Genomic DNA, 26,375 nt, shown 5'->3' on the forward strand with positions numbered 1-26,375 from the left:
GGGAGCCCCCCTCCCCGCAGAGGAGGGGGGGCCTCCGTGCCCCGCCGGGCAAGCAGACACGCCGGCCACGGAGTGTGGCAGAGGCGGGGGGACGCCGTCTTGGCGAGGAAAAGGCACCCCCAGGCTGCAGGGCCCTGGCCACTGAGGTGGTCTCCGTTTATTGTCAGTGAGGCAAACCCTCTCAAGTAAATACAGTGTGATCTGTCCCCAGAGGTGCGCTGAGGGAAGGGGGCCCTAGAGGCCCCCCAGAAATAGCTTATAGCAACAGTGCTTTGACCACGAGCTGCTGGGCACTTGCCCTGGGCGCGGTGGCGGTCCCCATCGGCTCCTCCTCTCCCACAGCCGTCCCGGGGGCTGAGCGGCCATCAGTCCTTTGGTGGCAACGAGTTAGGAGAGACGGACAACAGATGGCGTGAGGAGACAGGGTGGCGATGTCCCCGGGGCCCCCACGCTGGGCCCGGGCTACAGGGGGGTAAAGGACCGGGCTTAGCACCTACGGGTGGCACGCCCCCTCCTGCTGGCCTGGCTGAGGGGCAGGGGTGAGAACCGCAGCCGGGCCTGCCTCCCCAAGGCCCTCCCTCGGGCACCCACCCACCCCAGCAGAGCCATCACAGCCCTGCACCCCGGGCGGTGAAGTCTCCTAAGAGCAAGGGGAGATGAAGGAAGCACCTCCTAGAACGTCAAGAGACAGACGGAGGGATCTGTCCGTCAGGCCCATTCGTGTCTGAGGACACATAACCATCTCAACCTTAATTAAGAGACTTCGGGAGTTCCCATTGTGGCTCAGTGGGTTAAGAACCCGACTAACATCCATGAGGATGCAGCTTCGATCCCTGGCCCCGCTCTGTGGGTTAAGGATCCGGCGCTGCCGTGAGCTGTGGGGTAGGTCACAGACGCAGCTGGGATCCAATGTTGCTGTGACTGGCGTAGGCCAGCAGCTACAGCTCCGATTCCACCCCTGGCCTGGGAACTTCCATATGCCTCAGATGCGGCTCTTAAAAAAGAGAAAGAGAGAGACGTTTCATAAATAGAGCTCCTGAGTGAGGAGAAGCATGGTCAGAGCCACCCGCGCTAAAGGGAAGGCGGGGACTCAACCGGGACTGGGGCGGGAAGGAGCCCGGCTCACCAGCCATGAGGGCAGGAGACCCGGCCCAAGGCCAACCATGGGCAGACTTCGTGGGCAGAAGGCCCCAAAGCCTCTGATGGGGAAGACGCCCCTCTGGACGTGGTACAGAGGGGAAGAGGGACCAGGGAGCCGCCCAGCACGGCGGAGGCGGGTGTGTGGGGCTGCCGCTGCGGCTCCCCTGGCTGAGACCCTGCTGGCTCCTGGCTTAGTCGCAGCATCTGGCATCCTCAGAACCAAGCTGGGCAGGGCTGAGGCACAACTGCCGGCGGCTCAGAGGAGAGGGAAGAAAACTCTCTGGCCCAGGCCAGCCAGAGGACCCTGAGGAGGGAGAGGCCACCGGCCAGGGGCTCCCTCCCCTGAAGTCCTCTTTCCTCTCAGCAGGACCTGAAGGGAAGCGAGGCGCCCCCGGCAGAGCAGAGCCCGGGCTGAGCCGGGAGGGTGCAATTCCCAGCTGGCATCCGTGCCGTCAGCTCTTGTCCGCAGAGGACTTGCTCTTGGGGTCACGCTTGTTCCCTAGCAGCTTCAGCACCTTCATGGTCTTGAACTTGCCCTTCTTCTTGCCCTCAGATTCGGCCTCCTTCTGGAACTCTGCAGAAGGGAAAGCGGGAAGCACAGGGAACTTCAGCCGACATCCTGTGATAATCTACACGGAAAAGAACCTGCAAGGAGGCATTCCCATCGTGGCTCAGCGGTAACAAACCCAACTAGGAACCATGAGGTTGCGGGTTCGATCCCTGGCCTCGCTCAGTGGGTTCAGGATCCAGCATTACCATGAGTTGTGGTGTAGGTCGCAGATATGGCTCCGATCCCGCGTGGCTGTGCCTGTGGTGTGGGCTGGCAGCTGCAGCTCCAATTTGACCCCTAGCCAGTTGTGCAGAGGTGTGGGTTCAATCCCCAACTGATAAACTGGATTAAGGATCTGGCGTTGCCACAGCTGCGGCATAGGTCACGACTATGGTTTGGCTTGAATCCCTGGCCTGGGAACGTCCATATGCTGTGAGTGCGCCCAGTAAAAAAAAAAAAGAATGGATGTATGTACATGTGTAACTGAATCATTCTGTTGTACCGCAGAAATTATCACAACATTGTAAATCAACTATATCACAATAAAATTTTAAAAACGAAAAGAAAAAAAGAAAAAAGAAGGGGAGTTCCTATTGTGGCACAGTAGAAATGAAGTCAATTAGTATCCATAAGATGCGGGTTCAATCCCTGGCCTCACTCAGTGGGTCAAAGATCCAGTGTTGTTGTGAGCTGTGGGGTAGGTCGCAGACGAGGCTCAGATCTGGTGTGGCTATGGCTCTGGGGTAGGCTGGCAGCTGTGGCTCCGATTAGACCCCTAACCTGGGAACTTCCATATGCCGTGAGTGCGGCCCTAAAAAGTAAAAAAAAAGTAAAAAAAAGGAAAAGGGAATTCATCAGGTCAGGCCAGATGATGCCTGGGAAGTGCTGCCACTTTGCATGGAAACTTTCTTTTCTCTCTCTCTCTCTCTTTTTTTTTTTTTTTGGTCTTTTTAGAGCCAAACCCGCAGCATATGGAGGTTCCCAGGCTAGGGAGCGAATCGGAGCTACAGCTGCCAGCCTACACCATGGGCACAGCAACGCCAGATCTGAGCCATGTCTGTGACCTACACCACAGCTCTCAGCAACGCCAGACCCTTAACCCACTGGGCGAGGCCAGGGATCGAACACATAACCTCATGGTTCCTAGTTGGATTCCTTTCCGCAGCACCACGACGGGAACTCTGTCCCTTCACCTTTCTGAGCCCCTGTTCTCTGCCTCTAGGAACTGCTTTTCCAGTGTTTTGGGAAGGATGCAGAGACAGGCCCATGGGGGAGCAATGGAGGACCCTACTGCATGGCCTACTGTCTTTAAAAGGCTCGATGCCTCTAAGCTGGTGCTCACGGATCTGTGGATACAACACAAACACTGACTGTCAAAGCCAGAAGAAACCTCAGAAACCACCTGGCCCAGCCCTCCCTTATCATAGACAAGGAAACCGTGCGTTCTGAAGCGGGCTGACACCCACTGAGCTCTCTCTGTGCCAAGCCCTGGGCTGAGCCCTTGGCACATTATCTTAGTCATCCTCAGTACACGCTGGGGAAGGGGTGCCTCTGTCACCCCCCTTCTGCAGACAGGAGAGTCAGGCCTAGGGGGGTGAAGGCGCTGGCTCAGAGCCACCCAGCTGGGAAGCGTCAGAGCTGGGACTGGAATCCAGTCTAACTGGAGCCCAGACTTAACCACAAGGCCACAAAATGAGTCACTGGTGGAACCAAGATTAGGCAGGTCTCCTGACTCCCAGTCCAGTGCTCCTTTAACCATTCTAGGCACTATCTCCTGTGCAGAGGGACTGCTGCTGCAATCCACGGCCTCCTTGACCAGCTGCAGATGTCAAGGAGGAACAGCTTAAGGCAGATGCACCCAAGGAAAATGCTCCCATATGCCACTGTCCTGCCCGTGGGCACCAGGGCATCCCACGCCCGCCCTCCGAGCTGAAGGCTGGCCTGCCTTGCTACACATGGCCTTGCACACACTGTCCCTCTGTTCAACCTGCCCCCCCCACCCCAGGAGTTCAAGTGAGCCAGAGTACCAGTCTGCCTGCCAGAAAGCTCTTCACGGGGGCTCTGCCAGGGCTAGTGTGACACACAACCCCAGGAGGAGTCTCACCTTTTTTTTTTTTTTTTTTGGCTTTTTATGGCCATACCTATTGCATATGGAAATTCCGGGCTAGGGGTCCAATCAGAGCTGCAGCCGCCAGCCTACACCATAGCCACAGCAATGTCAGAGCCAAGCCGCATCCTCGACCTATACCATAGCTTGTGGCAATGCCAGATCCTTATCCCACTGAGCGAGGCCAGGGATTGAACCTGCATCCTCACGGACCCTATGTCAGGTTCTTTTTTTTTTTTTTGTCTTTTTAGGGCCGCACCCACAGATTATGGAGGCTCCCAAGCTAGGGGTCGAATCGGAGCTGAAGGTGCCTACACCGCAGCCACAGCAACGCAGGATCTGAGCTGTGTCTCAACCTACACCACAGCTCACAGCAATGCCGGATCCTTATCCCACTGAGTGAGGCCAGGGATCGAACCCGAAATCTCATGAATACTAGCTGGGTTCATTAACCACTGAGCCATGACAGGAACTCCTATCAGGTTCTTAACTTGCTGAGCCACAATGGGAATTCCTCTTTTTTTTTTTTTCAATTTTGTTGGAATATAGTTGATTTACAATATTGTATAGGTTTCGGGTGTATAACAAAGTGAATTAGTGTGTGTATATATATATATATATATCTCCATTTTTTTTTGTCTTTTTGCCATTTCTTGGGCCGCTCCCGTGGCACATGGAGGTTCCCAGGTGAGGGGTCGAATTGGAGCTGTAGCCGCCGGCCTAAGCCAGAGCCACAGCAACGCAGGATCCAAGCCGCATCTGCGATCTACACCACAGCTCACGGCAACGCCGGATCGTTAACCCACTGGGCAAGATCAGGGATCGAACCCGCAACCTCATGGTTCCTAGTCGGATTCACTAACCACTGCGCCACGACGGGAACTCCCGTATCTCCATTTTTCCCACATGGGTTATTTCAAAGTATGGCGTGGAATCGCTGTGTATTCAGCAGGTCTTTGGTAACCGTCTGCAGCAGTGTGTATACAGCGTTGCCTCACCTTTCCTCTTGATCATGGCTTCCAGCATCTTATCTTCCTCTTCCTCCCTGAAGTGGGAAAGGGAAGCGGAGTGTCCCACAGGAGGAAGGGCCAGTGAATCTCCGCCCCGTCTAGACTCCGAGCCCCACCCCCCGCCACTGGGCTGCGCCGGGAGGGCTGCAGGGAGGCCCCGCCCACAGGAAGCCCCGAGGAACCCCGCCCCCAGCCCCGGCACCTCTGCCGGTCCTCGTCCAGGCAGTTGACGATGGCGTTGCGTTGCTCGATGAGGGTGACGAGCTCCTGCATCAGCACCTTCTCTCGGCCCCGGTCCTCCTCGGTCCAGTCCTTTTCTGCCCAAGGAGAAAAGGTGGGGAGCTGAGTACTAAGAAGCGAGGAACCCACGCCTGAGTGCTAAGGGCGGCTGTGCACCAGCCCCACGCTAGACACCTCGACGGCAGCGAGGGGGCCCAGATGGGTGGGGTTACAGGTTTTTGGAGAAATGAAGGCTGTATACTGAAGAGATCAAGGGTACCAGTCTGCCTGCCAGAACGCTCTTCACGGGGGCTCTGCCAGGGCCAGCGCGACGCACCTTCTGAGCACAGAGACCAGCACAGGCCAAAGAGTTTCCTGCTTCTGTTCACGCATCCACTTAACAAACATTCGTTCACTAGGTGGTTCCTTGGGGGAGGCAGGATTCAGGCTGGACCTGCTGAGAGCCTCCAATAGCGGGCTGGCCAGAGTGAGACGGGGTGGGGGGGGGGTGTAAGGGACTCCCCCCACCAGGGGTCCTCTTGCCGGAGAAGCGATGTGACCCAAGTGGCACACGGGGACATTCATCTAATGCCATGAAGGAGGGTGGACCCGAGGGGAGCCTGGGGGCAGGGAGCCCGGCCAGGAGGTGTCCTCGCTGTCTCGGACACCTGCTGCCCCTGCAGCCTCCTCTCAAGAGCCTGAGTCATCCCACAGGACCCCCCTCGGAGGCCCAGCTGCACCCTGACAGTCCCCTTGCCCAGCCCACAGGCTCCCCGGGGATGGATGCCCACACTTGACCTTCCCTCCACAGGCCTCCTCATCTTGAAATAAACACCCTGAGATCCCTCAGCCAGGCCCTGACACCCTACCGCCGCCTCCTGCCAAAACTCAGGAGCCGCTGGCCCAGCACAGTTCTGGGGACGACATGGGTTTTGAAATCGCCAGCTCAGTTCAACTCGCACTCTGCTACTTCCCAAATCTGGAGCCTGGGTAAGTTATGTGCCCAACCTACATGGGAAAAAACTGAGGCTTGGAGAAGAGAAGTCCTTAACCAGTGTCACACAGCAAGGGTGGAGCCAAGCTCGTACCCAGGCAGCCTAACACCCCTAAGCTGCCACAGTTGTAGTCTTAGGGGTCTTCAGCCCATCTGGGGCCTTTACAAACCAGTCTCAGCCTCCAGAGGCAACATCTGGGACAGGATGACGAGCCCAGGACGTGCCGCTACCACACAGAGGACTGGAGACCCAGCACAAAAAGCCCAGGGCCTGACACAACACTGTAAATCAACCACACACTTAAAAACAACAACAACAACAACAAAAGTCCAGGGCCAGGCTGGCCTGGGGTACAGAGGTGCTGCGCCCACTCCAGCCACAAGGCGTCGCTGTGCCTCCCTCTGAGTGGCAGCCCCGCCCCAGCCTCTGGAGATTGGAGAGTAACTTAAAGATGGCAGTGGAGGGCTGGGACATTCTGTGACTTCTCAGGGACACTCCTGCCTCGGCTTTCATGCAGCCTCCCAAGTTCCCTGGTCAGTGGGAAATCAGGGCCACTGTCCCAGAAGGCAGGAGGGGCTGTGTGTGCAGGGACAGGCTCAGGTCAGAGGCATGGAGAGAAGCCCAGCTCCACCACCAGCGGGCAAGACTCTAAAACTCTCTGGCTCTCATTTCCTCATCCATTAAATGGAAACGTTGATGCCTACTGCCTGGGCCATAGGAAGTGGTCACAGGCCGGGCTCCACAGACTCCTGCGGTCTCTCCCCGCCCACAGCTGTGCTCACTCCATGTCATGGCCACAGACCCCAACTCAGCCACATAGGAACCATCAGCCATCAGCTCCTTTGCTTTTCTTTTTTTTTGGAGAGGGAGGTCTCTTTACAGCTGCAGGCGCAGCACATGGAGGTTCCCAGGCTAGGGGTCAAATCGGTGCTGTAGCTGCCAGCCTACAACATAGCCATGCGGGATCCAAGCTGCATCTGTGACCTACACCACAGCTCACGGCAACACCCGATCCTGAACCCACTGAGCAAGGCCAGGGATTGAACCCACAACCTCACGGGTGCTAATCAGATTCGTTTCCACTGTGCCACAACAGGAACGTCAGCTCCTCTTTTCCACACCCATCTCCTGTTCCCTAGAATACCCTACCAGGGAGGTATCTTCATTCCTGTCTTACACACGAAGTCACTGAGGCTCAGTGGGGCTAAGCAAGCTACCTGAGGTCACCCAGCAAGTTAGCGGCAGAACACGGACTATCCGACTCCATGCCAAGCCCTCCCACCTCCCCTGCTCCGTTCTCAGCACATCCCACACCCGGCCTCCCCGGGTCATCCTGAGCCACGCTGTGCAGGGCGCCTTCGCCATCCCCGCTTCCACCTCCACCATCCCCCGCCCCTGCCACCAGAGCCTGCCATGCTCTCAACTAACAGCCATGAGCACAGAGCTGCCCCTGGACAGGCCCCTGCTCTCCCCCCAGGGACCTGCCTCCCCACACATTCCAGGAGAGGAGGGGGCCAAAACAGGCCCGTCTGCCCCTGGGCTTGGTGCTCTCTGCAAGCCTGTCATCCCAGCACCACAGATGTCACAGCCCCACACTGGCTACCATGCGGGCTCATGGCTCGAGCCTATTTATCACCCGTTAAGACCCAGACAGCCCCTGCCGGTCCTGCTCTCTGGCCCTGCTCACAGAGTCGGCCCATGCGTCCCCCACCAGGGCTCTTCCGAGTCCCCAGGCCCCGGGGCCTGGGTCCGGGAGCGGGTGGGACCACACTCACCTGGCTTGTTGAGAAGACACCGGAGCTCATACTCCACGTCGGCCTGGCGCTGCTCCAGGTTCTGCTGCTTGAAGCTAGAGCGTGGGAAGAAGGCAACCATCGGTCAGGTCCCGGCCGCCTGCCCGCTGCCGTCGGTGATGAGGGAAGAAGGGCGGCGTCTCGGTCCTAAGCTCTGCGGGTCCTGGGGAGGCGGCGGGGGGCCGGGGAGGGAGCACTCACACGTAGATGAGCTCGGACTCCCGCCGGACCAGCAGGTGCTTCTCGTGGATGAGCCTGAACCAGTCCACCAGCATGTCATCCTCGCGGCCCTCTGGAAGGCAGAGGCCGACTGAGGTCAGGGCCGTCGGCAGTCCCCACCCCCAGAGGGGCCACGGTGGCTCCTCCCCAGGGAGAGAGGCTCCCTCCTGTCCCGGGTCCCACCGGCCAGGCCTCCCCCACAGCTCCCGCACCATTCGCTCCGCCACGCAGCTTCTCCTCCAGCAGGACCCCGCGGTGTTCCAGGGCATCCAGCTGGCGCTCGATGGTGTCCACCTCTCCGTGGATGTCCTCCTCGGGGATGTACTGGTCAGCCTGGACCTACACGACGGCGCCCAGTCACCTGAAGAACAGCCCACCCCCCACCCCAGGCCTGCACCCAGAAGCTTCCCTCCTCTCTCCGGCCAGCACAGGCCCAGCACCCCGGCTCTGTGCCACAGCCCCTCCATATCCCCAGCCCCAGGGCCGACAGGCACGCCTGGAGGAGGCAACTTCCTGCCTCTTGTGGCAACTTCCTCCCCCTCCTCTGCCACTCCAGAAAAGATGTCATAGGTGTGAGAGCCCCACTGGAAGAGAAACTGAAAACACTCTTAGGCTGTTTAAGTGGGACTGGTCACGTGACGGTTTGCTCCTTGAACTGCTATTAGTAACAAGTGACATGCATCACCCATTGCTTTTGGTCGAGAACAGCTGATCTGCTCAAAATCCCCCCTGGCTGCAAGTAAAATCTCCCAGCCGGGCCTCCGACATCCAACATCCAAAGGAAGCCGCCCAGACAGCCCATCCTGTCGCAGAGTCCTACAGGAAGCCTCAGGCCACCAAGGGCGTGTGGGGGGGGGGGGATCCAGGCCCAAAGCAGCCAGCTCTCCAGGGCTCCCAGCTGTACCTTGGGGGTCTTTTTGGTTTTGCACTTTTTGTGTGTATCTTTTTAGGGCCGCACCCGAGGCATAGGGAGGTTCCCAGGCTAGGAGTCGAATCAGAGCTGTAGCCCACAGCCTACACCACAGCCACAGCAACACAGACCCGAGCCACCCCTGCAACCTACACCACAGCTCACGGCAACACAGATCCTTAACCCACTGAGCTGGGATCGAACCTACATCCTCATGGATACTAGTCCGATTCTTAACCCACTGAGCCACAACGGGAAATCCCACCTTGCGTTTGATGAGAGGAAAGCCGTGTCCTGGGGCAGGCGGTCTCGCTGGCTTGGAGCCCTTGGTGGCCTTCTTTATGGTTGGGGACGCTGTGGGGGACGGCTTCCGGTTAAAGGGATTCTCCTTGCAGGAAGACTACAGGCAGAGAGACATGACAGCAGAAGTGTCAAGGGTGGGGGCAGTGAGACCTGGCAGCCACCTCATGCAGGACTAGGGAAAGCGGGCCTGGTACGGGGGCTGGGACCCCAGGCAGAGAGCGGCTCTCCCAGCATCCAGACTCTGAAGCAGTCACTCAGCAAACACGTCCGTTTCCCAGCGCCTCCCACGTGCAGCTGCAGCCCTAGATACGTCTGTACGCCCGTGTTCAGTTTTCACAACCACTCCGCAAAGTGGGTCGCGTCACACCCATTTCACAACCGAGGAAACCCAAGAGCAGAGAGGGGTAGGATCGGCTCCAGGTCTCGTGGCCATGTGCTTCCCAAGGGCCCAAGCTGGGGCGAGACTCTGTTCCAGCCTGGGACAGTGGTCAGGGCATGGAGATTGGGGCTCTCATAGCTCCTTCAGGCCTCACGACTACCTTTTCCCTGCGAGGAGTCCGGGGCTCGGAGGGGTAAACCTTTTTTGCCCAGGGTCACCCAGCCAGGAAATAAAAAACCTTCAGCAGAGAGAGGGGGAGGGTAGCTCCCCTGCTGCCCAGAAAGACCCCCATCCCCTGCTGGCCCTGCTTTTTTTTTTTTTTTTTTGTATTTTGTCCTTTTAGGGCCACACTCACAGCATATGGAAGTTTCCAGGCTAGGGGTCGAATCGGAGCTACAGCTATCAGCCTACACCACAGCCACAGCAATGCCAGATCCAAGCTGCGTCTTCGATCTACACCACAGCTCACGGCAACACCGGATCCTTGGCCCACTGAGTGAGGCCAGGGATTGAACCTGCAACCTCATGGTTCCTAGTCGGATTCATTAACCACTGCACCACAATGGGACTCCTGGCCCTGCATTTTTTTGTCCCTCTGGGGAGATCCCTGTCCTCTCTGAGGCCCAGCAGGTCCTGCCTGCCACACGGGTGATGCCAACACCTTCCAACCTCTTGCCCCAGCTCATGAGAAGCAGAAGCAGCCCCTGAGGCCGTGGAGTGCTCCGGGAATGTGTACCCGGCTTTCAGGAAGGAGGAGCCCTGCTCACCGCCCGGAGGCTGCTCTGGAAGTTAGGAGACAGGTGGGTCCCCAGAGGGCAGCACCCATCCAAGGCCCCATCCCACTGCCTCTGGGAGTTGCTGCACATCCTGGGGTTAGGGTCGGGGGTGAGGCGCCCCAAAAGGAAGCCCACCTGGGGCTCTGCCCGCACCCTCTACTGCCACACCAGGAGGGGCCCAGCAAGACCAAACAGCCCGAAGGCCCTGAGTCTCTCAAGGGTTCTCAGCCCTTCTCAGCCACAGAACCCCTTGAAACCAACCCTTCGCACACCTCAGGACAAGAAACGGGGGCTTAGAGGGGGCTGCCTGCAGGGGAAGGGGAGGGGCATCCAAACTCAACTCCTTCCCCCACCCCCCGAATCGAGGAACCCAGGGCTCCTTGGAGCAGCCCGAGGCCCAGAGACGGGGCGGGGCCTTCTCTAAGTCACACAGCAGCTGGTGACAGAGTTGGACAGGAGGCTGTGGCCCAGGCCAGGGAAGCTTCAATGACATTGGAAAGGCGCACAAACCAACAGCTCGGGCCCCTCCCCAGACTCATCCTCTGTCAGGTGGGTCAGCCTTGGGTGACAGCCAGCGCGTGTTACTGCCCGGCCGTCCCCGGCTCCCAGGGCTGGGCGAGCCTGGGCCCTCAGAGGGCTGCAGAGTCGGGGAGAAAGAGGAGGATCAGAACCTGGTGGTGCAAGGGGACTCTGGCTGCAGGCAAGGGCCCCTCGTGAACCAGATGCCCAGAAGAATGTCCTAACCCCTGGCGACCCCTGGTTCTCGGCATGGCCCTGAGAAACAAGGGCTCCACCAGCCACAAAGCTCATCCGGAAAACGAGCCCCCTGGGAAGGGTGCTCACTCCGGCGCCCAGAGGAGACAGAACGTGGGACGGGCCTGGGAGGGGAGCCGGGAGCAGGGGCTGTCTGTGCCCCACCGCCCCCGTCCCGCAGTGGCACACAACAGGAGCTGGGACTCCCGGGTCCTCTGCCTGTTGAGGGCCAACCCCTCCTCCCCCTGCGCCCCCCAACTGGAAACTGCGCAAGGCCTGCAGTCACTGCAGGACCTCAGCCCGACCCGGCTCTGAGCCCCGGGGAACACGGGCCTCAGCTCTGGAGCCCAGGCCACCCGGCAGGCAGGGGGCACTCAGTGAACAGCATCTGCCCATTTTACAGCAGGGGAGACTGAGGCCCCGGAGAAGGAAAAGGCCCCCAGAAGGGAGTCTTCCCTCCCCGCTGTGCTCTATTCCAGGCAGCCTTGTAGAAGAAGCATTTAGACCTGCCTCTTTTTTTTTTTTTTCTTTTTTTTAGGGCTGCGTCTGCGGCATATGGAAGTCCCGGGGCTAGGGATCGAATCAGAGCTGCGACTGCTGGCCTACACCACAGCCACAGCCGCAGCCACGTGGGAGCCAAGCTGCATCTGTGACTTACGCCTCAGCAACGCCAGGTCCTTAGCCCACTGAGCGAGGCCTCCTCACAGATACTATGTTGGGTTCCTACCCCACTGAGGCACAAGAGGAACTCCTAGGTTTGCCTCCTGGAGCAGACGGTGAGCCCCCGGGAGGCGGGGGGCTCAGGGTCTGGCACAGACAGGGCCTGGCACAGACAGGGCCTCAGTGAAAGGAAGGGTGGACAGAAGGATGAATGGTGGCTTGTGGATGCGTCGTAGATGGGCAAGAGCATGGGCTCGTGGGTAAAAAGGAGCCAGATGCCTCAACACGTGTAGGCCCAGGCCGGGGGCCAGGTCCACGGGTGATAGGAAGTCTGCCAGTGGATGGGAGGGTGGAGAGATGGAGCTGTGCCCCAGTGAACGGCAGCTGAACGGGTAGATAGGCACAGAAAGGTCAGTGAACATGCAAGGCCCTGGACATTCTTGCCCGGAGACCAGGCCCAGGTCCACAGCTTGGGGGGAAGGTGAGGCACTCACCTTTACCTGGAGCTGTGGGGACGAGGTGCCGGGGGACGGCGCAGGGCTCTTGTCTTCAACCAGCAAGAGAGGGGTGGGGGCAGCGCCACTGCAGGGCTTGGCTGGCGGGGGACCTGGGCTGCCCCTAGCACTGGGGGCAAGACCAGGGCTGGCTTGAGGCGTCCGGTCCACGCTGGGCTGCGCCAATTCCCCGGAGGACGACAAGGAGGAGTTGGCGGAGAGGCTGGCTGAGGTCCCCGGGGTGCCAGGGGCGTGGACAGCAGGCTCTGAGCAGCTCTTGGGCACGACTGGCGGCTCCAGAAGCTCTGCGCTGGGTGGCTGGCTGGAGCTCTCAGACGCCAGGCTCTCTACGCTGAGGGCTGGCGACGGGGTGGCCGAGGGTGGCTCCGAGTGTGACAGGCGGGAGGCGTGGAGAGCTGTACGAACACACAAGTGGGTGTCACGTGAGGGGACGGCCATCAGGCCTTCCAGCCTCACCAAACAGGCTCCACTCCCAACAGAACTGCAGGTCCTGGCACACACGTGATAGGGCCAAGGTCACTGGCAGACAAATCACCCGAGTTCATGGCGTGCTCTTCGGGCTCTGGCGGGCCGCCTCGTGGCTTCCGTACGGCCCTTGCTTCCTCGTGCAGCCTGGCTGCAGCCTCCACCTCCCCTCCCACGTCTGATCCGACCCACAGCAAAGCCAAACTGAAAAGGCCAAAAAGCCTCGCTTCTGTCTGCCTCTCTCCTGCCTCCGACCCGAGCGGAGGTGGGAAGGAGGGCAGCGGGGGGCAGCCCTGGAGGAGGCCAGCTTCGGGCAAGCCAGGCGCTGTCCTGTGCCACTGTCATCCTCAGGCAGATGATAGATGCCACGCTTCAGGGTCTCTGAGCCTCCGAGAGGAGGAGGCTGGGGCTGGACCCCGCTATGTCTGACTCGGAGCTCTCTCCATCGGCTGCGGCCCACCCCTGCCCACCACCTCCCCTTGGCCCACCATGCTCAGCTGGAGAGTCCCAGGGCGCCCGCAGGGGCTGGAGTGGGGCAGGGCCGCCTGAGCCCCTGCCTCTATTACCTCTAATGTGCTCTCGGCCCCAGCGTCTGAGGGGCTCCCACTGAGTCTCAGAGGCAGCCGGACCCCAGCCGTGGTAGAGCAGGCATAGGACCCGAGAAGACTGCCAGACAGTGAGCAGGTGTGCCAGGCGGAGGGAGGCACGGCGCCCAGGGGCTGGCCCGTCACCTCCATTTCCCAGATGGGGAGACTGAGGACCAACACCGGGAAGGAACGGCTCAAAGTCACTAGCGGTGCATCACGCAGCCACATCGGAGTCTGAGCCTGGCCACTGGAGGGTGACTAGATGGGCAGGGTCGGAGGTAATCCCTGCCTCGAGCTTTCCACAAGCTCGACTTTGCACTAAGCACGTCAGCGGATAACCCTCTAATTCTCACAACAGCCCTGGGAGGTGGGCTACACAGGATGAAGAGCATAGAGTCCGGGAATTCCTGCTGTGGCACAGCAGGTTAAGGACCTGGTGGTGTCTCTGCAGTGGCTCTGGTCACTGCTGAGGCATGAGTTCAATCCCTGGCCTGGCGCAGTGAGTTCAGAATCCAGCATTGCCGCAGCTGCGGCTCAGATTCGATCCCTGGGCCGAGAGCTTCCACATGATACCGGTGCAGCCCCCAACAGCCCCCCCTCCCCCGCACCCAAAAAAAGAGTATAGAGTCTGAAGCCTGGATTCAAATCCTGCCTCCACTGGTTAAGTGTTATGACCCTCTCTGTGCCTCAGTTTCCTCATCTGTGAAATGGGGCATGATACCCACCCCACAGACTGGCTCTAGGATCAACCGAGGACACACATGAAACCCTGAGCCCCTGGCCTGAGGGGATCCTGTGGCACCACATACCCTCCCCTGCCCTGGGCTGACCCAGGTGCCCAAGCCCACGGTCCCGGCTGTCGGGATCTGCACTCACCAAGGGGGGACGCGCTGGGTGCTCGGGGGGCAGGGCGCTTCTTTGTCTTGGGGCTGCTGGTGGGGGTGATGCCATACCAGGGGTGCAGGGACTTGGCTGTGGACTCCGGGTGAGCCAGGGCAGGGCCGGTGGCAGCTGGGGGCTCTTCCTCCTCATCTTCAAAGGGATTATAGGGCTTGGACTCCGGGGTGGCCACCTCCAGGTCCCGTGGGGCCACCTCGGCCACACCTCCGTTCTCCACCTGCCTGCTGTCCTGGCCCTGCGGCTGCGGTGGCGGTGGCGGCCCAGGGCTACTGCTTGGGGGGAGGGGGGCTGGCTTCTTCTTTGGCTCTGCCTGCACCAGTGTGATCCATGGGGGGTCCTTCCTGGGGGGTGGCGTCCTGGACAGAGGCGGGAAGAGGCAGAAACCATTAGGAGGCAAGGGAGGCGGCCTTCTTCTCTCCCGAGACGGTACTGAGTGCATCTCAAGGGGCCGGATGAGAAACCTCACCTTCTCTTTCGCCCCAGCCCAGCAGGGCCGGTCTGGGCCCAAAGCTGAAACAGACAGAGGGGGGCGGCTCTCTTCCCTACCCTCTGTCTCTGCCTCTCTCCCCAACCCCCATCATGGACCACAGCTCCCAAAGAACGCCTGGAAATAGATGTCCTTGCCTGTGACGCAGGGTCCCTGGGGCCCAGGATCTGAGCCGGGTATACAGCTGAGCTTTTCTGGGTCTTTCTATATGCTACTTCTAATTCTCTAGGCACGAGGCCACGGCCTCCCTGGTTACAGAGGCAGCGGGGGCTTGGAGGGATGTAGGGACCCCAGAGGTGGCCATCTCCACCAGGCACTGCTGCCCGCAGGAGAGAAGACAGGGCATGGGGGTGGCGGGCACAGGGAAGGGGATGTGGGCACAGGCTCCTGCCCCCCACCAGATGAGCGCTGCGCATTCTCAGGAGGGTGCACTGATGGGTCACATGGCCTTGTTACCCACCCAAACCCCAGGGGGACCCCTATTCCCCCCCACCAGGGCCCTAAAAGCCCCCCTCAGAGCAAGCATACCTCTCTGACAGCTTGGGTGTCCCTCTGGGCTTGGGGACAGGGGGTTCGTGCAGCTTCCCTAGATGTGAAAGGAGAGTGACACAGGCCTTCATGGGCAGCCGTGAGCCACACAGCAGAGCAGGGCACCCAGGGAGCCACCCAAAGTGTCTGGCTCACCCAGGAGTGCCCTTCCCTCCCACCCAGCAGGTCACGGACTCCAGGTGGCCATGGCAACCTCATCTGCACCCTGGTACCTCCCCAGCACAGCACTCAGGGAGATTAGATAAGCACCAAAGGCGACAGGTAAAGAAGGGCAAAGGGACAAGGCCCAGACACCCGGGGACCCCATTTGCCTTTCAGTTGAGAAGGGGGAACCCGGAGTTCCTGTTGTGGCTCAGCGGAAAGAAACCCGACTAGGATCCATGAGGACATGGGTTCGATCCCTGGCCTCAATCATGGGTTAAGGATCCGGTGTTGCTGTGAGCTGGGGTGTAGGTCACAGACGCGGCCCAGATCCCAGCAGCTGCAGCTGCAATTCGACCCCTAGCCTGGGAACTTCCATATGCCCCAAGTGCGGCCCTAAAAAGCAAAACAAAACAAAAAAAAGAAGAAGAAGAAGGGGGAACCCAAGTGCCCTTCCAACACTTCCCCAAAGTGGACAGGAAATACTGCCTCTCAACGCAACCCCAATGTCACCTCCTCCGGGAAGCCTCCCCTGACTCCCAGGTGTCCTCCATGAATCCCACAATAAAAGACTTCTACATTCTACCAAAACCTCTGTGTCTGTGTCTTTATCTGTCTCTCCCTTGAGACTGACAGTGCCTCCAAGGCACAAATAGGTCTGAACAGAGTCTCTATCTGCAGCACCCAGCCCAGGAATGGGCTTCCGCAAGCATGGAATAGAACCAGTCCCGGAGGGAGACCCTGGGAGTCTCCCTCCCCTGGGGCCTCCACTGATAAGAGCTGCCCAGCACATCTCGGGTTACAGGAAATTTTGTTTCCATGAGCTCAGGAAGCCTAGGGAGGTCACACAAGAGAGCCTTACAGAGAGGGGGCCAGCAGGGGTCTCCACTGCAGTTCAGGCTGGCCTGGGGAGTGCCCCAGGGGCCTGCTGACCAGAGCCACACCCTCCCCTGTCCCCTGCCCCCAGCCCCCAGCTCTCCCCTGCCAGACATCGGGTGTGGACGGGCTGGGTGTGGGAGGGGAGCTCTCCTGAGTGTGGACGCAGAGTGCCGGAAACACTTGGGACACATGGCGTGTACTCACTACACACCCGGAAACTGAAGCATACAAGATAGACGCAAGGAGTTCCTGCTGTGGCACAAGAGGACTGGCAGCATCCCTGTAGCACTAGGATGCAGGTTCGATCCCTGGGCCAGCCCAGTGGGTTAAAGGATCTGGTGTTGCTGCAGCTGTGGCGCAGGTCACAGATCCCAGATTCAATCCCTGGTCTGAGAACTCCATATGCCAGGGAGTAGCCAAAAAAGAAAAAAGAATAAAAAAAGACAGATATGAAAGAACACAAACGCCCTGGCACACACAGGATGGGGCAGTCAGGGGCAGGGATCTGTGTCCCCGCAACAAGGAGAACAAAACGTGGACAGAGGGGCCTCTGTAACTACTTGCTGCGTGAGTTAATAACCTCGGCACCAGAGTTCCCATCGTGGCTCAGTAGAAATGAACCCAACTAGTATCCATGAGGATGTAGGTTCAATCCCTGGCCTCGCTCTGTGGGTTAAGGATCTGGTGTTACCATGAGCTATGGTGTAGGTGGCAGATGTGGCTTGGATCTGGTGTTGCTGTGACTGTGGCATAGGCCAGCAGCTGCAGCTCCAATTCGACCCCTAGCCTAGGAACTTCCATATGCCGCAGTGCGGCCCTACAAAAACAATTTTTAAAAAATGATAATAATAGCCTCAGCACCACAGTCAGCCCTGCCACACACATGGCACACACACAGGCACAGACAGTGCGACCCGAAGCACATCCCCAAGCACGCGTACATTTAAACGCCAGGCGCGTTCCAGGGAGAGCCTGGCCCCAGCTGGACCCTTGCTCACCGTTCACCAGGACGCTGCTGCCTCCCGGCTCCGCCAAGTTCTCCTGCTGCAGACTGGAGCGGGGCCGGGGCGTGGGGGGCGTCGGGGCTGTGCTCTCCGAGGCCCTCCTGGGGGCGGGTGTGGGCCGGCTGGCCGGGGGGCTGGCCAGCTCCTGTGGTTTGCCAGGAACCCTGGGCTTGGTGGGGATCTGGGGCCGGGCCTCGGGGCTGGCCTTGGGCATGTCCGCCTCAGCCTCTGCAGCCCCTGCAGCCGCTTTAGGGCTGGGGCCGACTGCCTCCACATCCTTGGCTTCTCCTGCAAGTTGCTGCTGCTTTGGCTGTGGGGGGGGTCCGGGCCTGGCCCCCGACCGCCCACCGGGGCCCAGCCTGGCGCAGTGCTCTGCACACACAAAGGTGCCCTCCTCCGGCCCATCTTGATAAGATCCAGGGAGCAGGGTGCTGGAACACCGGTGACACCTGCCAGGGAGAACAGGAGTCGGGGTGGGGGATCAACTTAGCCAGGCAGCCCACCCCAGGGTGCTGGTTACCCCTCGTCCAGCGGCCAAGGCTGTATCCTCCCCTCCTTCCAACTGCCTGCCTGGATCCTGTCTCAATACCCAGAACTTTCCAGCAGAAAAGAAAAAATGGGAAATGTCAGAATCATAGAACAATAAAACCAAGTGAAATCAGCAGCATAAATTGTGAAACACGCCTTCAGTTTCTGCTGCAAGGGGAAGCAGAGGTTTCCCCCTTGGAGGTTCCAGCAGTGTGCATGTGAGCACTCATTGGTGGCTCAAGAAATCAATTTAGTGGTTTTTTCACCCAACAAGGGTTTTTTGTTTTCTTTGGGTTTTTTTTTTTTTTTTTATGAAATAGAATAAAATACAATATATCAGACTGTATCACACTTGTGTTCTATGAAACTCTACTTCCAGTTGTGCAGCTATTTATACAAGATTGATTTCAGGGATGGATTTACAACTGGTCACAGCGTCAAATGTATGTCTTACTGGGAGACACCAGGAAAAGGTTTCAAAATACTGCCCTGGTGGCCAGATGAGACTGACTTGGTACAGTGGTTCCCCCCCTCAAGATTCTTCCCCCATGACCCCTCAGTTCTGCAATCAGGTCCCTGGGGTTCCAGATCCAGCTGCCACACACACCCACAACTGAATACACACTGCAACCCTGAGTCACTGGTTTGCCTTGACTATTCAATCTTCTTTTTTTTCTTTTTTTGTTTTCTTTTTAGGGCTGCACCCTCGGCGTATGGAGGTTCCCAGGCTAGGGGTCGAATCGGAGCTGTAGCTGCCGGCCTCTGCCACAGCTACACAGGATCCAAGCCGCGTCTACAACCTACACGACAACTCATAGCAAGGCCCGATCCTTAACCCACTGAGTGAGGCCAGGGATTGAACCCGCAACCTCATGGTTCCAAGGCGGATTTGTTTCTGCTGCACCACGATGGGAACTCCTATTCAATCTTCTTTGCTAATTTTTCTTTCATAACATGTAAAATGTTTTCATACATTCTCTAAGCATTTTTATTTTCCCCGCCTCTTATTCCATTTGCTTTAAGCTGGCTTCTCCTGCAAACCACACACTCAAAGCAAGTTGTTACTATAATTTTTTAAAAATTGCTTTCTGGATCTCCAGCTGTGGCATAGTGGGTTGAGGATCCACGTTGGCTTTTAGGTAGCGTGGGTTCAATCCCCAGCCTGGTGCAGTGGGTTAAGGATCCAGCGTTGCCATAGTTGAGGCTCAGATTTGATCCCTGGCCTGGGAACTTCCATATGCCACCAGTGTGGACAAAAAAGAAAAAAAAAATGCTTTCTTTTAGAAAAAACAAAAGCAAAAAAAAAAGAGGAAAACAAAGATTTTTAATTTAATTTTAAAAACACTTTCTTTTTCAATGGCTTTTTAAAGACTAGTCTGGAGTTCCCGTCGTGGCGCAGTGGTTAACGAATCCGACTAGGAACCATGAGGTTGCGGGTTCGGTCCCTGCCCTTGCTCAGTGGGTTAACGATCCGGCGTTGCCGTGAGCTGTGGTGTGGGTTGCAGACGCGGCTCAGATCCCGCATTGCTGTGGCTCTGGCGTAGGCCGGTGGCTACAGCTCCGATTGGACCCCTAGCCTGGGAACCTCCATATGCCGTGGGAGCGGCCCAAGAAATAGCAAAAAGACAAAAAAAAAAAAAAAGACTAGTCTGCTCAATAATCATCATCAGGTACTTAGTCTCAAAATACTGTGACCTAGGAGTTCCCTTGTGGCACAGCTGGTTAAGGATCCGACATTGTCACTGCCGTGGTGCAGGTTCGATCCCTGGCCCGGGAACTCTCACAGTCAAAGAAAAAAAAGAGCTCTGGCCTATTTCTGTCTTAATTCAGTGACTGAGCAAGTCTTCTCCCTTCACTTGGCCTTAGTTTGTTCATTTCAGCAAAGCAGGGATACGCAAGATGCATGAAGCGCCTGGCAGGGGGCCTGGCACACCCTGGTGCTGACCCACGGGAGCTCCCCGCCCCCAGGCTCCCGCCACTCACCGGAAGCAGTGCCGGTGGTACAGCTTGCCGTCGGCCAGGTAACGCTGCACCAAGTGCACGTGCTGCTGGCAGGCTGCGCAGATGCTGCTGGGGGCCCGGTGGGCACCCTGCTCCGCCAGGCTGCCCGAGGAGCGCTCCTCATCCTGCAGGGAATCGACGGGGAGCAGATGGAAGGGTGGGGTCAGGGTCACCAGTCATCCTGTTCAAGAACATCCCCCACTCCCCCTGTAATGGTGCTCGACCCCCAAGTGTGCACAGGGCTAACACGCGCCATCAGAGCCCCGCAGGGGCGGGGTTGGGACACTGCCACGGCTTTGCACATAAGGAAACGGAAGCCTAGAAAGGGGGAAAGACTTGCTCAAGGTCAGAGTCAGGATGGAAACATAAAAATCCTGACTTTCGGTGTCTGGAGGTCCTCTCCACCAGAAAGGCAGCTTCTGGCTGTATAATCCCTTTCCCTGAGCTGCACCTGTCCCTCTCAGGCCTGCAGATAAGCCTTCCCTGACAGGTACTGTCCTCCTAGGTCCACCTCGCCTGCCTTCTCTATCTCCCCAAGTAGAGCCGAGTGGTTTATTTATTTGTTTTTTTCCGGCTGCACCCACGGCATATGGAGGTTCCCAGGCTAGGGATCCAATCAGAGCTGCAGCTGCCGGCCTACACCACAGCCACAGCCGCAAGGGATCTGAGCCACCTTTGCAACCTGCACCATAGCTCATGGCAACACCGGATCTTTAACCCACTGAGCAAGGCCAGGGATTGAACCCATGTTCTCATGGATACTAGTGAGTTTGGTTACCGCTGAGCCACAACGGGAACTCCCTATTTATTTATTTATTTTATGAGAGTTTTGACGTTTACTTCAGGTTCTCCTTCTCTCTCTTTTTTGTTTTTGTTTTTGTTTTTTTCTTTTTTGCCACACAAGTAGCATGTGGAAGTTCCCGGGCCAAGGATCGAACCTGAGCTACACAGCAGCAACCAGAGCCACAGCAGTGAGAGCACAGGAGCCTTCCGAGAACTCCAGGCCATCAGAGAACTCCCCAGTAAAGCGATTTAAATCCCAGCTTCTCAACTTCTAAGCACTGTGACCTTGAGCAAGCCATTTCATCTCTGGGCCTTGGGTTCCCCCCTGCCAAGTGGAATCCTCTAGCCCCCGCTGTCTCAGCCCTGCCTGCACATGCTCCCTGGGCACCCACCCTGGGCAGGCTCTCCATCCCTCAGGAGCGCCTCCAGCAGGGAGCAGATGGGACCAGGTAGGGAAAATCCCTCTGCACACTGTGAAGTGCTGTGCAGGGCGAAAGGCTGGTGTCACCTGCTAAACATCCTAGAGCAGGGGACTGACGGGGCAGGCCCCCACTTCCCAGCTGAGAGATCTTGGGCAAATGACCAAAGCTCTCTGAGCCTCAGTTTGCTCATCTGTACCTCAGGACACACAATGGCCACCTCCCAGGCTTGTGGAGAGGATTAAACAGAAGCACACTAGGAGGTGAAAGGCTGTCTCAACAGGAACCAAGGGGAGTCTGCAGTATCACACGGGTGCGTCTGTCAGCCCATGATGGAGCCTGTGCCATGGATGCCCCGTGGCCCTCCCAGGCCGGCCATCCCCTGCCTCTGCCCCCCGCCCTGACCTATGAGACTCTACTTCCAAAGCCACCACAAAAGAAGCGAGAACACCCTTCGAACCCGGCAGGGGCCCCCACCCCACCCACCCACCCCTGGCATCTGCCTACCTGAGCCCTGTCTCCTGGTTCCACTGAAGCAGCTGCTTCGGATGCGGGGGAGGAGGGTGCCAGGCCCTTTCTGGGTGGTGAGACACCGGCTGCCAAGAGATCAAAAAGAGGCCCTGAGGCAGCTGGAGACCCTGGGGTCCCAGGAGGCCCAACCTGGCCTGAGCTGTGAGCTCTGCAGCCGCCACCTGTGGGCGGACCACCTGACACAGTGGGACCAGGCTCCTGTGTTATGAAGGCCAGGGGACGCCTCCACTTCCAAGCCAGTGCCAAGGGAGTCCCCAACCTCACCAAGCCTCTACAAGGTGGGACACTGACTCCCACTGCACGGGGCAGCATGAATGATAAGGCACCAAGACAATCACAGAACCAACAGTGCTCAGGACGTGAAGGAACGGGTAGCTGTCCTCCCGTCGGGCCAAGGGGGGTTAAGGGAAGGCAAGGAGAGGAATCACTGGTGCCAATCTGAAGGTTCGAGAAGAGGGTCTGGATTGCTGGGGCCAGGGAGCTGCCCTGCCCGTGCCCAGGTGGGCAAGTGTGGCCCAGAACCCTGCCTGCACGCTCTTGAACCAAAAGAAACCCATCCCCTGGCTGCCCTCCTCCAAGACCCCACTCTTCCATTACGTCAGCAAATACCCACTGTGCCCAGTAATTAAAATACACCCCCCAGGAGTTCCCACTCTGCCACAACGGGATCGGCAGTCTCTACAAGGCCAGGACACAGGTTCAATCTCCAGCCCGGCACAGTGGGTTAAGGATCTGGCGTTACCGCAGCAGCAGGGTAGGATGCAACTGTGGCTAGGACCTGGCCCCTGGCCTGAGAACTCCATGTGCCACGGGGGCAGCCAAAAAAGAAAAAAGGAAAACAAAAAAACCCCCAAATTTAGAGAACTGCATACAAAACAAACAAAAAACCAAACAAATAAACAAAACATTGATAGTGTATAATTCTTTAAAAAATACAATCCAAGTCCCTTACTGTGGTCAAAATAGCGCTGCCCGAACTTCAGGTCACAATTCATTCATGGACCCTGAAATCCATCGAGTGGATTGCAACCAGCACATGGTAAAGATGAAACAGAATAGAAAATACTTGCAGGCATCGCCTGTTGTCAGCAGAAGAACCATTTCCTGAAACTCGTTTCAGTGCCACACGTTCGCAAGAACATGGATTGTAACGGCAAACGTATGTCTTACCGTGAGTCACGATCGAAAATTCTGGAGGCCCAGCGGCCCAATCAGGTCTCACTCCTCACCACCCCCGTCCTTACCTCCTCTCCCCCAGCCCCACTCCCCTGGAGGACATAGCCCCCCCCATTGCTCTAGAATACTCCTAGAGTACTCCTCCCTAGAGTACTCCTCCCCAGATCTTTGCATGGCCTCCTCCTCCACCTTGTTCAAGGCTTAGCTCAGATGCCACCTCCTCAGAGAGGCCCTCCCTGATTACTCACCTAAAATAGCCACTTCCTCCTCTCACTGCTTTTTACACCTTCACCGTGCCTCCTCGTCAAACTCAGCTGAAATTGTATTAATTTTTTGCTCTCTCCCTCCCTCCCCCATCCTTTTGACTGCAAGCTCTGGGAGTCTGTGTCATTCTCAGCTCTCCCCCAGCACCTGGCACAGTGCCTGGCACACGGTAGGGGCTCAGTGAATATTTATTAAATGAATAAGTGCCAGGTGCTGGAGCCACGAAGCTGTGAACTAAACAGAGATGGTCTATAGGGGAAGAGAGAGAGGAGTAAGCAAGATACTATGACCAGGAGTTCCCGCCGTGGTGCAGCGGAAACAAATCTGACTAGGAACCATGAGGTTGCAGGTTCGATCCCTGACCTCGCTCAGTAGGTTAAGAAACTGGCATTGCCATAAGCTATGGTGTAGGTCACAGACGTGGTCGGATCTGGCATTGCTGTGCCTCTGGCATAGGCTGGCAGCTGTAGCTCCACTTCGACCCCCAGCCTGGGAACCTCCATATGGCGCAAGTGCGGCCCTGAGAAGCAAAACAAAATAGATGCTATGACCAGAGTCTGACATGTTCACCAGGGGGCAGGGGGCTACACGAGTACCTGGAGTATATCCCGGCAGGCTTCTTGAAGGAGGCAAAATGTGGAGCTGAGAGGATGAGTAGGAAAGAATGTGCCAGAGGTGGGAGAGGTGAAACAGGGACTGGGGGATCACTAAGAAGAAAGACGTAGCAGTAAAGGAATGTGATGGAGTCAAAGCAGCCCAAGAAATTTCGTATGACTCCAGCTGGGGCAGTGAGTGGCTTAAGTCAAGTGGGGAGAGGCCCTTAGGGGCTCTGCTAAGAAACGGGACTTTATCCTGATGACACCTGCCACCCTGTAGGGGCCACTGGGTTTCCTTCCAGGACCCTCCAGTTCTAGTCCAGGCTGTGGCTCCTGGAGGTCAGGGGTCAGCGGACATGCCCAGGATCATTGGCCCCCACCCCTGTCACGAGATGAACAGTGAACACGGCACAGCGGCCTCTCGGCCAGGGACAGCTTCCAAGTTACCCAATGCAGCGAAAGTCAAGCCTGGTCAAAACTGCCCTCGAAATCCCTCTCCTCACCCAGAAAATACAGAACAGAACAGAACCATCTGCGGGAGTCCAAGAGCCAGCTTCGCCTCCAGGGTTGGAACACCTCGCTGTGTTTCCTCTGGTTGAGCAGCAGGTGGGATAAAAATGGTTTGCATTTAGGGGCCAAGTTGTACAGAAAGCACAAGCTGTGCCTTTAGCGACGAGAATCCCTGCAGGCCCTCGGGGGAGGGGGGGGGTCTCACCTGGACACAGCGCAGGGAGCTGGGCCAACAGGGCGCCCTCACCCCCAGGTGCCCAGTGAGGATGCAGGAACCAGAGTTGTACATGTTCCCCACGGGGCAGGGGGCTACACGAGCACTTGGAGTATATCCGGGCAGGCTTCTTGGAGGAGGCAAAGTGTGGAGATGAGAGGATGAGTACGAAAGAATGTGCCAGGAACGGCGAAGGCACCGTGCACAGTATTACCCAGGGCCCCCATCACCCACTCACCCCCCCAGGTCCCAGGAAGGGGGCCCTCCAGAGAGGACCTTAGTAGAGAGATAGGAATTTGGCAACAGGAAAATCTCCCTCTAGAAGATGAGAATGAATTGTGATCTCTGGTCAGCAAGTTAAACTCTAACCAATGGAATAGAAAAGCAGTAAGAGGGAGTTCCCGTCATGGCTCAGTGGAAACAAATCTGACTAGGAACCATAAGGTTGCAGGTTTGATCCCTGGCCCTTGCTCAGTGGGTTAAGGATCTGGCGTTACCGTGAGCTGTGGTGTGGGTCACAGACTTGGCTCGGATCCTGCGTGGCTGTGGCTGTGGTGTAGGCCGGCAGCTGTAGCCCCGATTCGACCCCTAGCCTGGGAACCTCCACATGCCGCAGGTGTAGCCCTAGAAAAGACACAAAAAAAGAAAGAAAGAAAAGCAGTAAGAGCAGTAACTTGAGTCCTAACTAAGGGCCAGACACAGGTTCGCACTTCCTTATTTACTCCCATCAACGCTTATTCACCAAGAGGTGAGCCTGTGGCCCCCTGTCACCATGTGTCACCAACACGTGGCCCCCTGTCACCCAGACAGCAAGTGGCAGAGCAAAAAAGTGCAGTCCATGCTGCCCCTCACCAAAGACTCCACACTTGAGAAGTACTTTCGTTTTGGTTTCTAGTAAAATACACATGTGATTGGTTCAATTATAATATCGATCCCTGGGGAGAAATAGCTGGGGGTGGGGGATGGGGAGTAACAGATTATTTAAATTTTAAAATGCTTATGCTCTTTCCTATTGTCCTAAATTGCCTACAGTAAGCATGTTTTACTCTCAGGAAGAAAAAATTCCCTGACTTGATAGGATAGCACTCAGTGAGACAGGCTGAGACTGTCCCCACAGACAGCAGCAGGAAGGACCGTGGCAGCAGTGACACGGCGCAGGAGTCGGGACGCCCGGATTTGGTCTTCCTGCTTGTGTGACCTTGGGATCCTCGCTTCCCTGCCCTCCCTGGGCCCATTTCCTCTCTGCGAAGGCAAGGCAGCCCCAGGAGAGATTCCCGCGTGGGGACTCTCACGGGGACTCTCCAAGCTGGAGACTCAATAGCCACCCAAAGACCTGACCCAGAGCAGAGAAATACCCTGGCAGCCCCTACCCCCCACAGTTCCCCTGCCTCGTGGTTCTCAGGCCTTGAAGGTCACGGCTAAGGAAGACGGTGCACAGCCGCCCTGCAGGACCCCTTGCCAGCTGGAGGAAAAACCCCAGGGAAGTGTCTGCAAACAGGAAGCAAGGGTGGGTGACAGAGGTGAACTCCCAGAGGGCGGGTGAACTCGCTTTGTCTCCTCTGATGTTATTTTGCTCAGTTGCTGGCTCCAGTGTTTATGGTCTGTCTCCACAAGACTGTGGGCTCCACGTGGGCCCCCAGGGTTATTTCACTCGGTAAGTATTGCAACGAGTGAATGAAGGAGTGAATGAGCCAGGCAGTCAATGAAGGAGGTGCTGCCTCCCCAGGCCTGTGTGCAGCTCAGCAAACAGCAGGGTGCGGCCCCAGCCCCGCCCCCAGGGCCAGCCGCCCTGCACAGCGGGGGCCACCCCTCTCACCTTGGCCGGGGCTGGCGAAGTGGTTGTAATACTGGGACACGTAGGTCATGATGCTGAGGCAGTCGGGGACACGCATGGAGACCATGTCACTGGGGTCCAGGAGAGCAGGGATCCCCAGCTCCTTCTCAGCCACCTCGAAGGCCTGGGGCGGGGGCAGACGTGAGGGTGGGAGATCGGGGCAGAGCAGGGAGAAGTG

At 57.7% G+C, this 26,375-nt stretch overlaps 1 protein-coding gene across 2 annotated transcripts in view; it reads right to left on the reverse strand.

Moving 5' to 3' along the window:
• Positions 1 to 941: 941 nt before the first annotated feature.
• Positions 942 to 26,375, reverse strand: part of MICALL1 (MICAL like 1) — a 30,862-nt gene continuing 5,428 nt past the window's right edge. Inside the window, exons 3-16 of one of the 2 annotated variants that reach the window (XM_047786290.1) lie at positions 26,180 to 26,321; positions 21,580 to 21,668; positions 19,853 to 19,995; positions 17,336 to 17,790; positions 15,297 to 15,354; positions 14,258 to 14,637; positions 12,315 to 12,724; positions 9,209 to 9,343; positions 8,246 to 8,372; positions 8,016 to 8,106; positions 7,797 to 7,870; positions 5,010 to 5,124; positions 4,796 to 4,842; positions 942 to 1,714 (exon numbers count right to left, since the gene is read on the reverse strand). In XM_047786290.1, the coding sequence (XP_047642246.1) occupies positions 1,593 to 1,714; positions 4,796 to 4,842; positions 5,010 to 5,124; positions 7,797 to 7,870; positions 8,016 to 8,106; positions 8,246 to 8,372; positions 9,209 to 9,343; positions 12,315 to 12,724; positions 14,258 to 14,637; positions 15,297 to 15,354; positions 17,336 to 17,790; positions 19,853 to 19,995; positions 21,580 to 21,668; positions 26,180 to 26,321 (2,388 nt within the window). In that variant the 3' untranslated portion in view covers positions 942 to 1,592. Of the gene's footprint in view, positions 1,715 to 4,795; positions 4,843 to 5,009; positions 5,125 to 7,796; positions 7,871 to 8,015; positions 8,107 to 8,245; positions 8,373 to 9,208; positions 9,344 to 12,308; positions 12,725 to 14,257; positions 14,638 to 15,296; positions 15,355 to 17,335; positions 17,791 to 19,852; positions 19,996 to 21,579; positions 21,669 to 26,179; positions 26,322 to 26,375 lie in introns of both variants that reach the window. The other variant, XM_047786289.1, reaches the window with a different exon arrangement.

This window comes from Phacochoerus africanus, chromosome 7 (genome assembly GCF_016906955.1).
Source record: "Phacochoerus africanus isolate WHEZ1 chromosome 7, ROS_Pafr_v1, whole genome shotgun sequence".
Taxonomy (NCBI): domain Eukaryota; kingdom Metazoa; phylum Chordata; class Mammalia; order Artiodactyla; family Suidae; genus Phacochoerus; species Phacochoerus africanus.